General features: G+C 41.8%; 1 protein-coding gene across 1 annotated transcript in view; it reads right to left on the bottom strand.

Annotated features, from left to right (window-relative positions):
- The window catches only part of LOC126481898 (nephrin-like), a 462,484-nt gene that overhangs the window by 83,863 nt on the left and 360,255 nt on the right, over positions 1–18,366 (bottom strand). The window contains exon 8 of the mRNA XM_050105856.1: positions 3,082–3,212. Within this exon, the coding sequence (XP_049961813.1) occupies positions 3,082–3,212 (131 nt within the window). The remainder of the gene's footprint in view (positions 1–3,081; positions 3,213–18,366) is intronic.

Genomic DNA, 18,366 nt, shown 5'->3' with positions numbered 1-18,366 from the left:
TTTCTCACTGTTGACCATTGCTGCCCATGTCGCATTCCCAGTCGATTAGGTATGAGAACGTTTCTATACGTCTTATCACACTTGACGTTTTATGCCCACGTCCCATTCCATTACCTGTGGAAATGATTGTCTTTCAGATTTGCAACTGGTGGCCAAAATTGGAAGTAATTGTTTTCCAGCGTAAATCGGCTCTGCAGTAACGCATTAGAATACCTACCAAGTTTCGCTACCACACGATAATTGCATCTTACCCTGGAGCTCTGTGAGTAGCTCCACTTAAATTACAAGCATCCGGTAGTAGACGGGTGTGTATAGAGTAGTCGAGAGTACGTGTAATTTGGTTGAAGAGATGTTGTTATGGACGTTATAAATTTGAGACTCCTCCAGGAATATAAGATCGTAGATAGGTGGACTGACATCCAGACAATGCGTGAGCCGTACGTAGAGAAATTGTCTTCCTTTTTATTTGGTGGCGCACCCCTTCTGTAAATGTGTGTGTGATTCTTTCCTATAGTTAAGCAGGTGAAATCCGTGATACAACTCTAGTTGAGTCAAAACCAGACCAGTGTCTCAAAAGGTAATGCACAGTTGCAACGTGTCTTATGCTAAGATGTTTTTTCTATTCCTCAGACAACGTCTAAGGCGCTACAGTCATGGACTGTACGGCTGGTCCCGAAGGAGGTTCGAGTCCTCCCTCGGGCACTAGTGTGTGTGTTTGTTCTTAGAATAATTTTGGGTTAAGTAGTGTGTAAGCTTAGTGACTGATGACCTTAGCAGTTATGTCCCATAAGATTTCATACACAGACAACGTCTGACAAAATCGATGCAATATGGCGCTCAGATAGAGCACAGATTCGAGATGAGTCCATAGTCAATGAGGCCATCGCTAAATCTCGCCCGGTCCCGGGAACGCCAGCCTCCGTGACAGCAATGAATCAGCTGAGATACGTGATGGAACCAGTACAGAGGACTATTGATAAAAGTTCAGTGTCTCATTATCGAAGAACTTCGAACGTTTTAAGGGAAAAAAGCGTGACGAGGAGAATATGATAATTGCGCAATATAAGTTGAAGTGAAGTACGACTGATTAGAGGTGGTACAGCGCCTACGCCTAATTATATACATCAGTGATTTCACAGAGCCCATGATGCACGATATGCTTTACTCGCTGGGAGGAGAGGTCAAATTGTAAGATTTTAGAGGTAGTTCTCCAAGTATTATGATCGGTACCACTGAAGTTACGCTACCCTATGACGGATTCCACGTGTAAATAATTTACATTTCTACCTTTTACCAGAATTTTTGTCTTTGTACTGCTAGAATTAGATTTTACGACATTACGGCTAATAGGATGATGTATAATTTGGGAATGTGTTAAATGTGTTAATCATGAGTCATAATGATCATGAAGGTGAATGGGCATAATTTTAAAGAGAATATTTCGCAGATATGAGGGAGTGTGTGTACAGTCGGTGTAATTGTAGAAAGGTATAATACGAGTATTCCTGTGTAAAGATTATATAACTGGACAGATGACCCTGAGTTCCAAAACTCCATTTTTTTACGATGCGGAAAACGGACGAGTAAAATTTGTAGACTGTCAACGTTGAATGTGCCAGCTTCATCTGGAGACCTTATGGGGCATCTTGGGTAAGTATTGGGTGAAGCAGCGAGTATGTTACGTAAAAGCGTGGACATGAATGTGAAAAATGTGACAATGGTAATAGTGAATGTAAGCCTGCGAAAACTGAGAAGGACATCGAGAAAGACACAATGCCGCTACATTTTGCAGATGCGATAGTGGACATTGAAACCGCATGAACAGTGTTATAGCAATTTTTTGTGTAGATATTTCTGTTCACAGTTCTAATGAAAATTAGATAAATGAATTTTTGGAAGAAACGAGGGTTCTTTCGGCAGAAAACTACTGCATATTTGCAGTGACTATCGCAGGTGTGGCTTCATAGCTGACTTGATTGCTGACTCCATGGAGTGTTCTGTGCACCACGACCAAATAGTGGATAGAATTGGAAGGAGAATCAGCATTGGTCGTATTTTTTGTTTTATTATCCGCAAAATTGATTTTCGGTTACTTAGTGACCATCCTCAGTGCTGTAATATACATTTAAAATTGGTAGGCACTGGTATCAACAAGCTTAGAGCTTGTTGATGCCAGTGCCTACCATTATTAATTGTATATTACATCACTGAGGATGGTCACTAAGTGACCGAAAATCGATTTTGCGGATAATAATAAAAAAAAAATACGACCAATGCTGATTCTCCTTCCAATTCGTAGCTGACGACGTCAAAAGCGGAGCTTGACGTCCACGACACGATGAACTTGCAGCAGTTCGACATGCAGTCAAGTAGTCACAGCGTCATCTTCGTCATGTGATGCTAATTCCAGTAGTAGCCAAGCAAACCGTCATCGAGGCACTATTTATACGCCCCCATTCAGTCACTAAGCACGTTCGTGCCGGCGGTCGCAACCAGAGCCGGCGTGCTGCTAGCTCCGTGAACATCTACCTGCAGCCCACTCAGCTCCTGACTGTGTCTGCATACACAAGCAAATAAACGGCCTCCAAGACGACACGCCTTAGTGCGGTCTCGCCTCGCGTGAACCAGAGTTTGACGACTAACTGCTCCTGAGGGTAAGGGGCAGCAACTTGTCTCCGGCACTGTATTTCGGGATTCTTTGTTAAACTAAGAACATTCTACAACGGTAGGCGTCTTGATGACTAGTTCCCGATCTCTATAACATACAAGACACACATATCTCGATTGGGAGACTAGCTACGACATCCTAACTTTTGGAATGATGACTCCCTACCCATCTGATAGCAGTTGCACCGGAACACGACCGTAGTAATGACAAATTTAAGCCTCAAAGCAAATAAATAACGCCAACATATGCTCACAGAATCGCGTGAAGTTGTAGAATAATACGAGATGTTACTTTCAGGACAACTACGATCATTTATTTTCGTGTAATTGGAATTGTTCAACTACAACAGGGTGTAAAGTGACTGTGTGGGTATTACCGGTAAAGTAATATTGTGGGCAAGCTAAGACACTTACATTGTGCCTCCAGGTAACCCTGTAGATCCATGGATTGGATTTGATGTTGCACTCGAAGTAGACATCCGAGCCCTCTCGGACGTAGCTCGCGTTGACAGCTCCTCCCAACTCCAGTGTTACTATAGGCACATCTGTAAAGACGACGGCACTACAACCACTTGGAAACAACACATAAAGAACTGCGGAAAAGTGAATATGATATTAACTTTTACACAGTTATATGGGCAAAACTTAATCCTCTCTCTTAAAAGACATGTGATTATACATAACTTCCATTATTAAATGCCGTTAAAGAACTTTAAAAGTTATCTCTTGCCACAGTCACCAGAGCAAGTACACCTTACGCTTTCGGTAACAGAACTTAACGTACAGCTCGGAAAGACAGTACGTATGAAGTTATTTAAAGTTAAATCTGCTGATAATTTAAGAGTATTAAATATTTCTGTCCAACATTCAGATGTATAAGGTGTATAGAACTCCGAAATTTCATTGGTGTAACATTAGTACAATCCCCTAGTTTGAGAAATCATACTTAGCATCAAGGTTTTACGTTGCTACTTTAGGTTACTAGATTTCTGTCTCAGATCTATTTAGGTTAGTTAAACAAGTGTCAAAGAGAAAGTCAGGCGTACTCAGGAGACATAGACTGAGATTACAATTTAGTAATGAATTAGTAGTCAGGAAAAATCAATGCACTAAGAAGTGGGATACGAAATTATAGGAAATTCTAAAATCACTGAGGGAAGTGGCAACAAAACGACTATTCACGTTGGTGTGTAGAATATATGAGACTGGTGCCACGCATGAGACTTTCGGGAAAACATCATCCACACAATTCTGAAGACCTCAAGAACCGACAAGTGCGAGAATTATCACACAATCATCTTAACAACCCATGCTTGCAATCTGCTGGCAAGGCAAATATGCAGAGAATGGAAAAGAAATTTGAGGGTCTGTTATATGACGATCAGTTTGGCTTTAGGAAACGTAAAGGCACCAGAGTGGAAGTTCAAACGTTAGGACTGATAATGGAAGCAAGACTGAGGGAAAATTATGACACGTTCATAGAATTTGTCAACCTGGAGAAACCGTTCAACAATGTAAAATGTTGCAAGAAGTTAGAAATCTTGAGAAAAATAAAGGTAAACTCTAGAGAAAAACGGGCAATGTACAATTTGTGCAATATACGAGAGGTAACAAGAAGACTAGGAACCAACGAGATTCTCGAAATATAAATGTTGTGAAACAGGGGTGTAGTGTTTCGCCCCTACTGTACAATTTATACATCAAAGCAACAGGGGCAGAAATAAAAGAAGGATTCAAGAGTGGGATTAAAATGAAGGATAAAATGATATGAGCGACAAGATTCGCTGATGACATTGCCATCCTCAGTAAAAGAGAAGAGGTATTAGTTGAATGGAGTGTACATTCCAAAGAGTGCAGAATATGAGTTTAGAGTAAATGGAATAAACACGAAAATAATGATAATTAGCAAAAACGAGTACAATAAGAAGATCAGGACTGGGGATCATGAAGTGAATGGGTGACAGCGTTAAGTGAAGAAGCTCTTGGAACGAGAGGATATTGGGCATATGAACTGGCCTGTCCATTCCCTCGACTTAAAATCCAGCGAGCCCGTGTCGGATGTTTTGGAAAGACGTACTGCAACAGCGACCGTCCAAACAGTTGACAGTCGCTCTGGTAGAGAAATAGAACGCCCTTACCAACCTTGTGGCCAGCATCGGGGCCGTCGTTCTTGCACATAAATCCTATAAAGAATCTGGCCCAACGTTTTACAATGGTCAGGGACTCGAGGTATGTACAGTAAACGAGACAGACCATTCTGATGGTAAAGCTCGGTTACATCACGAAGCGGACAGCGGTGGCGCAGACTTCTGATCCCGCATATTGCGCGCGCAATCTTCTCGTTAATTACACTCATATTTGTAAAACTCGACCCGAAAAACACCATTTATTTTTATTATTGTGTCTTACACCTTATTTTTTGGATAACAAAAGTGCATTAAATAATAATAGCGAACTGAAAATGCATTCCTTTACACTTGTTTCGGTCATTAATTAGAACGTCATCTGTTCGAAGAAACTTTGTTTTCAAAATTACAGTTTGCAACTGCCAATTATATTCCATTCCATAGACATTGGAACAAAAGATGTAATAATGATATAACCCTTAGCTTACAACAGTCTTATCGCAAAAGTAATCTATAATTGCTGATCGTGCTGCAGTCCAAAGCTGGTGCTTCTTCACTATTTTTGTTTCATTGTCTCTCGTTTAGATAAACTTTTCAGATATCTGATTTGGGTAAATGTCTTTGTCTTCACATACAACATGATAATTTTTCCGTCTATATTGGGGAACTTGTATTGTATTGTGGATACAACGTCCCCTTAACCCTACACTCATAGATAAACAGATTTCAAAAAATTATTTCAGCGTGTCTTTCTCTACTTTCCATACTATGTCGATAAGCACCTCTCAGAAGTGTCTGTTCTTCCTTCGAGAATCTCGAGTCTGTCGCATGGAAAATACCATTTACTAATTCTATAAAATCAGCCTCCTAATCTCTCTTGAGGACAAACCTTACAGTTTGCGCAGTACGCCTTGAAAATAACAGAGCGTCCGTTGTGACGTTTTGGGGAATGCGTCCAGTAACATTCACATGCGCTTCCGATCATTTATGTGCAATTGCAAGATCACAAGCGTTACGTTTCTAAAGATACAGTATTACATTTTTATTAATAATTGTTACATCAAGCATCGAAAATCCGTCGTCGAAAATTTATTTGGAAGTAGCTTCAACATGTATGGTACTTCATAGACCACCCGCGTCTTTTGATGACTGTCCACTGGATTTGAGAAGACATGTTTTGTTTATTGTTATGTTTAGCTGTTAACATACGGTCAAATTGTTGTCTCCCATGTCGAAAGTAACGCCAACACCTGCGCAGTCTATCTTCTGCAAGGTATTTGAATATTGCCGTCAGCTGTTCCTTTGCCATTGTGACGTGAAAATTGTAACATATAAACTGTTTCCCTGTCGATACTAACGCACGAACCATCACTGCCTGAACATTCTTGTAAGAATCGAGTATAACATCATCAGATGAACTCTAAATAATCCGTCCACGAAAGCTTATTTCGTCGAAACTGAGAACAGTCATTGCTTCAGATGTTTTAAGCGGAACTGTTCTAGCTGTAATTAAATTTATCACGTCTTTTACTGTTCCTGGCGTACAACTAACTTGTTTGCCGATATCTGCGTTGTTGTACGGCAGAATAAAGGGTATCATCAAACTTTTCAAATAATGATATGATTTCCGAGAAACGATCTTACCTCTATGTAGCACGCTTTCCTTGTCTTACTAAAAATGGAATTTATCGTCGAGTGAAACACTGCGACAAAATTTAAACCAGTTCTTTTTTCACAAATACACGGCTGCTTGCCTTGATACACGCATTTCCTTTTTCCAAGAGAGAATTCATTGCTATCAGAAAACAATTCTGTCTTCAGGTCCTTAATTTCATAATCTTTTCATAATATCTCTGGATGGACACTGGCTCTGTGGAGACGGCCAGCACTGTTTTCTCTTTTCCGGAGAAATCGAATGTAATTGCCTGCTTGGTGCTGTGTCCACCGCGTGACATCACTGTGGCAGGCAGATACTGGCAAGCAGCCAGAAAACTCTCTCCGTCAGAAGACCATCACGAATCGGCGTGACTTCAGTGTAATTATTGTCTTTGAATAAATGCGCCATTTCCGTTCTTCTCATTGCATATTTTTCCATTTACCTTCTGAAGTATACTCCAACAGTTCTTTCTGTGTGTGGTACAAGTTCCGTTGGGCTCCGTTGGTAATGATACATGAGCGAAAGTTACTTTAGTTCTACGTTTTGCACATCAGTGGATATATCAATCAGCAGAATTGCAATTTTTCAATCGTCTGCTGCGTGTACCACTAACGTAATTCTATCAAATTTTAATGATTTCAAAAATATATTGAATGAAATGATAAGCTCGATGAGGTAAGTACAAAATGCAAAATTATGCAAATCTGTAAAATGCAGAACATAAGCATTGTAATGTGATAGGACACCAATTGCACGTACTAAATGTTAGTAATTATAACTAAATCATGATCTGTCGGTGAATAGGAAGGTACACCAATTCCGCAAAAGGTAAACCGTTTGACTTGCAATGACACCCCATCATTTGGGAAAGAATGCCTTACTAAGGTAGGTAAAAAGCTTCAGGATCTCTTTTGAAATGGAAAAGTACTAATTGCACTAAATCTGTAACGAGAAAGGCACAGGACAAGAAGTCATTAAGTACATGAAACAAAGAGGTCGAATGAGCATAACAGCAAATGACTGTCTCTTTAGGAAAATAAGAGAACACAGTTTCAGGATAATGCCTTACCCTGTAATCAGCCTACTCGAAAACTCAAAATCGCAACATTTTTTTGACATTTCTACGAGTTACCTAAAAGCAGAGCAAAATGACAAGAAGTAATCGGAGCTGTCAGTTTAATTTCGCTCAGGGAAGGAATTGTCACTGATCTATACCGTGTAGTGAGACAGTGAAATTAATTACGTTCATCAAATGATCTGTTTCGCCTAAATAATGGAGGTTGAATTTCAGATTCCACTGTACCAAATTTCTAGGCAGGTCAACAATGAAACTTACACTTGCTTTACTCACTGACGAAAGAAATTCAGCAGCTTTTTATTACAAATGGGTTGGAGGTGTGTAAAAGGAGATACTGTAGTCAGATGTGTTAGTCAGTTGTGTGATAAGGTTTCAGACATTTATCCATTAGGTTCGGTTTGTAATTAGAATAGTTTACAAAGAATGATTTACAAAAGTGTTGTTCCATACTTTACAGCTGCTTGGATTACTAACGATTCTTCACACTTAACGCTGCTTTAGACGAAAGAATTTAAAATATCAAACAATATCACACTTATGTTTTCAGGATATGGTGCCCCACAGCTCGTAAATATTTGGAAAACCTGTCATGTTACCGTCTTGGGCTGCTGATAAATTTCTTTGTTATGTAAACAACCAGTTTCGGGTGATTGACGATCGTTAGGTTGATAAAAGTATTCACAACAGCATTTTACAGTCAGGTAAAATGGTAAACCCTAGAGGAAAGTTTTGTAGACTCTTTTTAAATGCTTTATGTATGTTTTCGAGGGTGGTGAAACCGAATTTTCAAAGTCCCACCAAAATTTCTACTCGTAATCGGGGCAAAAATGGAAAAAAAATCACGAAGAATGGGCCCTTTTTTTGCATATGACTCGGCAACGACTCCTATTTTACAAGTTTTCACTATTTGGAAAAATGAAGAACATAAAATTTCCCACAAAATAGATCTGAGTCAGACGAGCGCTATGGCGCGAAGAGCGTGTTCAATTTAGCGAAAATCGTGCGCCGCCAGCAAAATCCAACCGCTCATTTCTTAGTATGCTACGATGTTCATTCAGATGGCAAAATGTAAGCTTTCAAGAGGAGTTTAAATATATTATGGTAATTCCGTAGTAATTATCTTTTGTTTTACACTTGGCGTCAATAATAATAATTGTCTTAATATAATATTATCAGTATAACGTATGTAAAGAAATCTGAGGGAAGTTCCAGCCTTTTTCGCTTTGTGTACCACTGTCTTTGTCTTTAATTTATTCACCTGCAATATGATAATAAATATGGATTTCATACAGCTAAGTAAAATAAGATATATCTAATTTTAGTTCGTATCAGGTAGTAGGTAAATAATTACAGTTGAAAACAGTGTACAGTGTTCGTTACCATTATGAGATCATGAGATCTCACTACGAGAACTTAAATGGAATCTGTTGCTTCTGTTAAGAGTTTGGGTGTCGCCATCGGTATTGTCGAAAAGGGATTAAAATGACGTGGATGGATCTAATTCCAAACCCTCTGCCGCCATTGGTGGTACCTCAAAACGTACTGAGTTTTGTAGAAGGTATTGTATCCTGAAGCAGACATTACGTTAATTTCTGAGAGCCATACTTCTTATAGATGAATACGGCCAGGCCAACTTGCCATGGTGACAAGGAAGAGTTTGGTCTGACAGATGTCAACGTGGTGTGTCCTCTATGGCCATACGTCTGGACTTCAATTCATTCAAGCTACCTTACTTCTGCTTCATCACTAGTCTATTGACGAAATTTTGCACAGTGTCGTGGATGAGGATGGCGATTTCTGTAAGAAACTGGTCTGGAGGGGAATATTTCTTTGTGCTCCAAACCTGAAATCGAATATCTTCAGCAAGTAAGTTTCCTGCTGTTTCAACCTGTCGCCGACTCTCTTCCTCTGGTGTTGACCTTTCGACACATGTTAGTTTTCTGTAGGAATTTCCTACCCAGTGTTTTTGAAACAAACAACAGTTGGTTTTATCACAGATGAGGCAATCGTTATATCAGATCCACACTTCTTCAACAGTTGAGCCCTCACAGTCCTAACATCAGGATGGTGGTCACTGTGAGTCTGGTCTATTATCTACCAAAGGGAAAATTGAAACTCCTCTTCATTTTTAGTGAAGTAATTGAAAACTTGCTCCATGGCATCATGAGTTTCAGTAGCGTATAGCTCTCGCAGTTTGAATGGTTTTCTTTTTCTGCCTGCTTTCGAATGCCGTTCAGAACCTTCCTGCATTTCATGTGGTACTTGGGATCTGCCCCAACGTTGTCAACAACTGGTCCAATCTGACTTATTATTGAGGGTCCTAGTTCATTGTTTTGTCTCTCAGCGCTGATGAGAATAGTCTCTTGCAGTCCCAGCTTACGCACCTAACTCATTATATTTCATCGACTGCCAGCGAGCTTGATTTATTGAGCCAGAAATTCTGGCTTAATAGACAAGTAACACAAAAATATTCGTTTTGAATTCAAAATCTGCTTCAGTAGACCAAATTTCTTTTCGGCTGCAACCAACTGCAAACCTCATGCCTCCAAAGCAGTTAATTTTACGTTAGTCCACTTTGCTCGACATGGTTCACGAACCTTAACCACAATTTAGCTCTTCAAGAGGGCAGCTATGCCGTCCTTCCTCTCCTTACTTGCTCCAAAGACATTCTTCAAGCGCAGTTTTGCCCTATGTGATGACACTTTTCTCCTATCATGCAGTACGCCATCATATGGAACACATATCTCACTTGAATTCATTACGTATGACTATTTTACTGACTGAAACGGCACATACGTTCCGTGCAACCATTCGAGGGTGACCTCTTAAAATACCGTACCTCTAGAGAGCAGGGCTAAAGACCGACTTCCTCCTTGTCAGGAGTAGGCAGGTAATTGACGTCTCACAAGCAACTCAGACCTCCACCGCGACAAATGTCAAGTGCTAATCATTAAGCTAACACCGTGACACTGCTGGTAGAAGGAATTCGGCAAAGGTTGTGAAACAAAATAATGTTTGAGTGCGGCGGATAGGTCATGAAGTTGCCTCAGCTTTAAAATCGAGCTGTATTCAACACGCCAAACACGTCATAGGATAGGTCTGACGGAAAAGATCCCATATATCTGTTTTGTGGAAAATTTTACCCTATTTACTTTCATAAATTGTCAACTTTCCCAAAAACGGCACCTTCACGAGCTATAATCAAAAAACTCAAAAAATTGCACTTAATTTTTGTTTTATTTCTGTTTCAAACCAATTTCGGGCCATAAATTTTGTTGGAACGTCAAAAATTCGGATTCAGCAACCTCAAAAACATACAGAAAGTTTGTCAAAAAACTTCTACTAAACTCTCCGATATTCTGCGTTTTGGAGCACCATTTTTCAGGGCTATTAGGTGAAACATAAAATCATGACTGTCATTTGAGGAAACCTAGAATTAGACACTGTTATCATATCGTAATATAAACTACATCTTCAGTCTGTAACAACTGAACTAAATAGTGCACAGTTTCAATGGACTGACGACGTAATTTGATCGCACATCAAAAAAAGTTTTCCATCACCTCGGTTTCGAGAGATCCGGAACCTGTACAGAAACTTGGAATAGAAATCAACATAAACATCCGCCCTTTTTATATGTCGTACAACCATACGGCGAGACTTTCAGAGGGGGTGGTCGAGACTGCTATGCACACCGGTATCCCTAATACCTAGTTGCACGTCTTCTTGCATTGATGCATGCCTTTATTCGTCATAGTGTATTGCACATAAGTTCATCAAGGCACTTTTGGTCCAGATTGTCCCACTCCTCAACGGTGATTCGGGGTAGATCCCTCAGAGTGGTTGGTGGATCACGTCGTCCATAAACAGCGCTTTTCAGTCTATCCTACGCATGTTCGATAGGCTTCATATCTGGAGAACATGGTGGCCACTCTGGTCGAACGATGCCGTTACCCTGAAGGAAGTGATTCACAAGATGTGCACATGGGAGCGAATTGTCGTCCCTGAAGACGAATGCTTTGCCAATATGCTGCCGATATGGTTGCACTGTCGGTCAGAGGCTGGCATTCATGTATTGTCCAGCCGTTACGGCGCCTTCCATGACCACCAGAGGCGTACTTCAGCCCCACATAATGTCACCCCAAAACAGCAGGGAATCTCCACCTTGTTGAACTCACTAGACAGTGTGTCTAAGGCGTTGAGCGTGATCGGGTTGCCTCCAAACTCGTCTCTGACGAGTGTCTGGTTGAAGGCATATGCCACACTCATCGATGAAGAAAACGTGATACCAGTTCTGAGTTATCTATTCGGTATGTTGTTGGGCCCATCTGTAGTGCACTGCATGGTGTCGTGGCCATTAACGTCGCGAGTGAAGTTGCACATCTTGCAGCCTATTGCGGACAATTTGAGTCGTAACACTAGGTCCTGTGGCTGTACGAAAAGCATTATTCAACTAGGGGGCGTTGCTTTCAGGTTTCCTCCGAGCCATAATCCGTAGATAGCGGTCATCCACTGCAATAGTAGCCCTTGGGCGGGCTGAGCTAGGCATGTCGTCGACAGTTCCTGTCTCTCAGTATCTCCTCCATGTCCGAACAACATCGCTTTAGTTCACTACGAGACGCCAACACACTTGCTTTGCTGAGAGCTCTTCTTGGCACCGAGTAACAATTCGGACTGGATCGAACCTCGGTATTGACCTTGTAGGAATGGTTGAACAACAGACGACAACAGCGTGTACCTCCTTCCTGGTGGAATGACTGGAACAGATCGACTGTCGGACCCCCTCCGTCTAATAGGCGCTGCTCACACCTGGTTGTTTACATCTGTGGGCGGGTTTAGTGACATCTCTGAACAGTCAAAGGGATTGCGTCTGTGATACAATATCCACAGTCAATATCTATCTTCAGGAGTTCTGATAACCGTGGTGATGCAAAACTTTTCGTTGATTGTTACGATATGCTATTCATGTCTAATTCATGGTTTTATACCCTGAGGTTAGTGGTTTTAAATTTCGCCCTACATTATATTGTGAATACTTTTACGAACCAGCCGACCGAAACTAATTGAGTAAATAAAGAATTTTTTCAACAGGTCATGGCAGTAACATGACATTTCCAAATTGTCTGACGTCCTTATGTACTATGGAAGAGAGTATATCGCTGTTTTCCTGAAACATATTGATGAGGCAGATATATATTTTAGTTGTACAGCTAGAAAGCTCTAGGTGACTTGAAAAATTTTGGTCTTGACATATATTTGCATGGAGGTACAAAGTATCTACATCAAATGATCAAAGTTATCCGAACACCACTACATAATTCGCAACTAAGCACTAAATGACACGAGAGGTCTCGGAGATTATTGTATTGTCAATAAAATATTGACAACAGAATGAGGTGACGAGAACAGCTCACTGACTTCGAAAATGAGTTAGGCTTTCGATGTCACTTGGGTAACAGACCTATGAGGGACACTTCAACTTTTTTAAAGCTGCCGATGTCGACTGTCGGCGAAATGACTGTGGAGTGGAGAAACGAAGGAACAACCATAGCTAAACCAAGATAAGACAGACTCTTGTACTGTCGGACAGGGACCGTCGAACAATGCGGAGCTTGGTTGTAAACGATCGTATGATCTCAGCGGACGTAATCTCTCTTGAGTTCGCAAGTCCTACCAACCGTCACACTACCTCTTTGTCTGCGTGTACAGAGTTACAAAGAATGGGGCACAGTTGCTGAGCAGCTCCTCTGGAGTCACACATCTCTGCAGTCAGTGCCAGGTGGCGACTGAGGAGGTGTAAAGAGCGACCCCACTGCATAGTTAAAGACTGGAAACGAGTGATTCGGAGAGAGGAATCATCCTACACCTTACAGGAATCGAATAGTAGGGTTTAGGTTTGGCGAATGCCTGCAGAATGTCACCTGCCCTCAGGCGTGGTACCAACAGTGATCTACGGAGAAAGCAGTGTTAGGGTACGTGGAAGATTTACGTGATTGGGTGTTGTCCCATTACTGCACCTATGAAAACGCCAAATGCCTAAGGATGTTAAGATATTGTACAACATTGTGTACTACGTGTTGTAGAGTAAATGCCCTGGGACGATGCTTGTTTGTATCAGCTTGATCCAGCTTCACAATGCTGATAAGGCTGTAACTGTGGAGCAGAGGTTTATGGACAGCAGCAATCTTGAAATGGACTGTACAGAGTCCCGTCCTGAGGCGACCGGAACACGTTTTCGATAGGTTAGAATGTCATCTTCGCTCCAAAGCCCCAGCGTCTAACATCACTAACTCCTTTATTTCGGCTCTTGAGGAAGGGCTTTCTTCCTCCACAGTCCTTCGGACACGTCATTGAACGTGTCCCCATCAGACTTCGAGGTGTCATAAGGCTACAACACATATTAATGTCCACTAGTATTATATAGTTACGGACGTGACATTTGTAGAATTTACATTAAAAAAAATTCAAATAGTCCTGAATATGATCAGCGTACAGCGAAAATTTTATAGTGCAAGCTGTGTTGATTTACCACCGGATAAAGAAACAGGAAGTGTTACAAACGTAATGACGCCTTCACTTTTTATACATTTGATATGAACAAATATAGTTTATTACAATTTGTAGCACAATGTTCTGACATAGCCGTTATAAACAAAGTTTTACAGATCTAGTCGAGCATAAATTTATGATCAGGAGCTGTAACTGTGCCAGAGAACTATTGGCTTTAATGACTGGGATGAGTCTTTTACACTTATCATTGTCTATAAAGACTGTTAGATAAAGTATTTTCTTTAAAATAATCGGGATCTGGTGTCACATTCCCTTATTTTTTCCGAGGGGGAATGCCCCTTCTTCCATTGCCGCAGAACTAATTTAACTCAAGTCGAAGTCTATATACAGAGTATGCCAAGCATAAGCAAGAAGTAAGTACATTTTACGGGCCTCGGTTGACGAAGTTCAGCGCTGCGTAAAGTCCAAGTGATGCTTATGCGCGTCGAGGGCAGACTGAAGCAGCTGTGGGCGCTAACTAGAGAGGAAGTCATCAATAAGTTATGAAGACTGACGAGAATATCTGAGAAGTTCAGAATTTTCATGAAAGAATGGAATGAAGAATAAAGATAGGCACGGGAGGAAAAGTGTACTGGGGTGAGAGAAGGAGATAAGGCCAGATATAAAATTGGCGCAGAGCAGCGGGCGCGTCGCAGTCTGCGATACTGAAGGGGTGGAAGGGAGCGCAAACTTTCGGCACCCACTTCCTGCTCGTCGCTCGCCAAAAACTCGAGCGGAAATACTGCGACGAAAGGAGAGGGCAAAAAAAAAAAAAAAAAGGTGATGTCTGGGGTGGGACGGTGCGAACGGGTTGGAACAAGAGCGCCGCTGGGAAGCAGCCGTTGGGGAAGCTGTGGGAAGGGTCGGGTTAGTAACAGTGAAAGCACTGCAAAGGGGCAAAAAGGAGTGGGGGAGAAGAGGGGAAGGAATCCTGGAGGGAGGCTGCGAGAGTGTCAGGAACGGAAGAGGAGCGGAAAGGTGAAATTTATAGCGAAACTGCGACGCGGCCACACAAACCGTCACAGAGTCTGAGGAGTGAAACAATGCCGGGTAGGAGACCGTTCCCTGAAGATATATCGCGAAATCTGTCGGCGAAATATCTCCGTAGATGTGGCAGCTAAAGAATTTATTGCGCAGTGCGCTACAGTTCCCAGTCTGGGAAGCCTGTCGGCAAGTTGCTGGCGGCGCCGATTGTGTGTCGGTGCGGTACGAGGGATTGGGGTGACAGGGGGGGGGGGTTGAGATGGGGAAGAGGGTGGTTACACGTGGGGAGGGGTCAGAAACGGTTGGGGAAGAGGGGGCAGCTGTCAGTGCGGTAGGCTGGCAAGCTCATTTCACCCGATTCATAGCTCCGCCAGCAATAGTATTCCTATCCGTAGTGATAAGTAACGAACAGGGCTAGACACTACAGACGATTCTTTTCGTAAAAACATATGCGTTTAATAAATATGTTGGCTAAATATGTATCTTATTCGTATATTATAGCTTCTTATTGGCTCGAATATTTTGTTTTACAAAATTGGTAGCAAACTGTAAACATGGTATTCTGTAAATTGTTTACATCCGTACAGATTTCAGTTACGATTGTATGTAGCGTGTGATACAAAGAGATTTCATCTGTTTTTAATGTTACTTGATGATCCAGTTATAAACGGTCCAGTTATACAAATTAATGACGTCTGTAGGATTACTCTGAAGCGTAATATAACTTTGTTGAAACCAGAGACAGTGGAATGGCCTAGGTGGTGCGTAAGAACGGAGTGAAATGACAAGTGCTAATTTCGGGAAGTTTAATCCCACTGCGTGGGAATCTGAAGTGACATACAAATCTGTGCTATAAAACAAAGAAATACGCAAATGCCAGCCGCAGTGGCCGAGCGGTTCTAGGCGCTTCAGTCTGAAACCGCGCGACCGCTACGGTCGCAGGTTCGAATCCTGCCTCGGGCATGGATGTGTGTGATGTCCTTAGGTTACTTAGGTTTAAGTATTTCTAAGTTCTAGGGGACTGTTGACCTCAGCTGTTAAAGTCCCATAGTGCTCAGAGCCATTTGAACCAATACGCAAATGATTGATAATTACGAATACGGCTGCCGCAGACTGGCACCACAAATGGAGTTGTAATGGTCCTTTTCACCATTTGCTCATAACGAATGAGTGAATAAACGTGCCTCTGGCGTAAGAAATAAACTGCGAGCATTCGTGTACACACTGTGTGCAGATAAACAGTGTTTCACTTGTATTTCAATATTAAAACACTCATTTGGATACATTCTGTAAGTTAAAAAATCTGAGGTGTGACCGGAAGAATAACATTAAGGTTCTTACTCTGTCTAAGGTGAAAACCTGTAATTCATGCGTTGTAAATTATAATACACCAAGAATAAATACGCTATTATGGTCGACCGTCATCTGTCATGGACCAGCACAAGATGCAGAGCTTACAGCAGCATCTTGGAGCAGATTCATAACGCAGATGTTGCATGAAGGTACCTTTATGTAGTTTCAGTTAGTCTGTGCAGAGGGTAATAACAACAGACCTACTGCATATCACGAAATAACGAATTTAACGAAGTTTTCTCAGGTTTGAAACCGAGAAGATTTGCGCTAGAATAGTAAAATGGACTTTGATCCATGTAGGAAACGAAAGATTTGTACACGAGTAGGAATTTGCGATAGATTGTGTGGTAATCGCTTCTTTTTAACGCTGGCTGTTTATTCACCACGTTATAACATGTAACAGCAGTAAAAACATATTACGACTCATTTAACATTTGATAAAGCCCTCCGATAAGACGTTTATTAATTGAGTAAATTCATTGTTCACAGGAATCCACATTCTTTTGTCACCATATGATCAATAGGGTGAGGGTGGTAGAATTTTGTAAGATAGTAAAATTCTCTGAAAACTGTACGGCTACTTTAGTTGCATATAGACTGGTAATTATTCTGCTGAAAACAAAGCTATTCTATTACATGATCATGGGTATTGACAACCTCTTCAACTGTATTTGGTCCTTTATTACCCTCTCACAAACGGTTTTGTGGCGCTAAAAGCCAAATCCTCAGGTGAACATATGATTAAAAGACTTAAGCGGAAAATCTGTATGACAGAGCACGATGCCGCGTCCCCTATACGATGTTCCGTACAGAACAGAGAAGAATCACTATGATACTATTTGTTTTGGAATATGGTAGTTTAATCCATGGCATACCGTATTTTAATGGTGCTTTGTTTTGGCGGTCAGCGAATTTTGGGAAAAAAGATTCCGAGTTTTTTCGCTCTAATGTTTTAATCATACGTTCACAAGATGATTGGCTTTTAGCGCCACGAAACCGGTTGTGATACACTAATAAAGGACCAAATGCAGCTGAAGAGGTTATTAATTCCCAAGATGAATACTCAAAGCAGTGGTTGCCCCATTTACAATGTTCTATATTATATGAATGTATAGCTGGGCAATGGATCCACCGTCTTCAGTGCGGATGCACAAATACGTAAGACCGCCTGTGGGAATCTTAGAGAGCGAATGTGGAGGAAATGGACAGGGGGATTGCGGATAGGTGATGCTCGATCAGAGTGTGGTTCGGCCATGAGGCGTCTCAAGGTACTCCGTGCAGCGATGATAACGCTGTGTCCCGGATGTGGTTACCGTATCGGGCTAGTAAGCAGGAGATCCCTAGCTTGAATCCCGGTCAGGAAATTGTTTTTCACTCGTCGCCGCTGATTCCACGTAATGCCCCAGTCCAGCTGACAGCAGTGATATCCTTCGTTTCCTTTTTTTTCCCCTCCACTGTCAACTTACATACAAAACAATTCTGTCCTGTTGCCGGCGCCTGACGGGCGACATCTCTGCGCACGCCACAATTCCACTACCGGCCTACCACTCAGGCGTGGCCAAGCAAGACAGACACCGTTGGCAGCATCCAGTGGACACTCCAGACGGGAGAAGCCATCTTTCCACACTCTCCTCAGACACCAATCAAACGGCGAATGACATCAACGTGATCGGCGAGCCAACTAGCGAACGACACGTCATCGCGTCGCGGCCAACCACGCAAGATGAAGGGAACACTCCGCGTGGAACTATCAGCTCTACAGTGGACCTACAGCAGCAGTTACCATGCGCGTCACCGCAAGGGTCTTCAGGACTTCTGCTCGGAAGTCTGTGTGGTAGCTACAGACTGGGACTATCTAGGATTATTCCAGCATAATAGAACTGAACTTAAAGAGAAACCCCGGAATGCTAGGTCACAAGTTCAGTCATTAATAGGCTTATTTGAAAGTTTTG

This window comes from Schistocerca serialis, chromosome 5, assembly GCF_023864345.2.
Source record: "Schistocerca serialis cubense isolate TAMUIC-IGC-003099 chromosome 5, iqSchSeri2.2, whole genome shotgun sequence".
NCBI lineage: Eukaryota > Metazoa > Arthropoda > Insecta > Orthoptera > Acrididae > Schistocerca > Schistocerca serialis.
The sequence above is the reverse complement of the archived record's forward strand: the minus strand, read 5'-3'. Positions and strand labels throughout refer to the sequence as shown.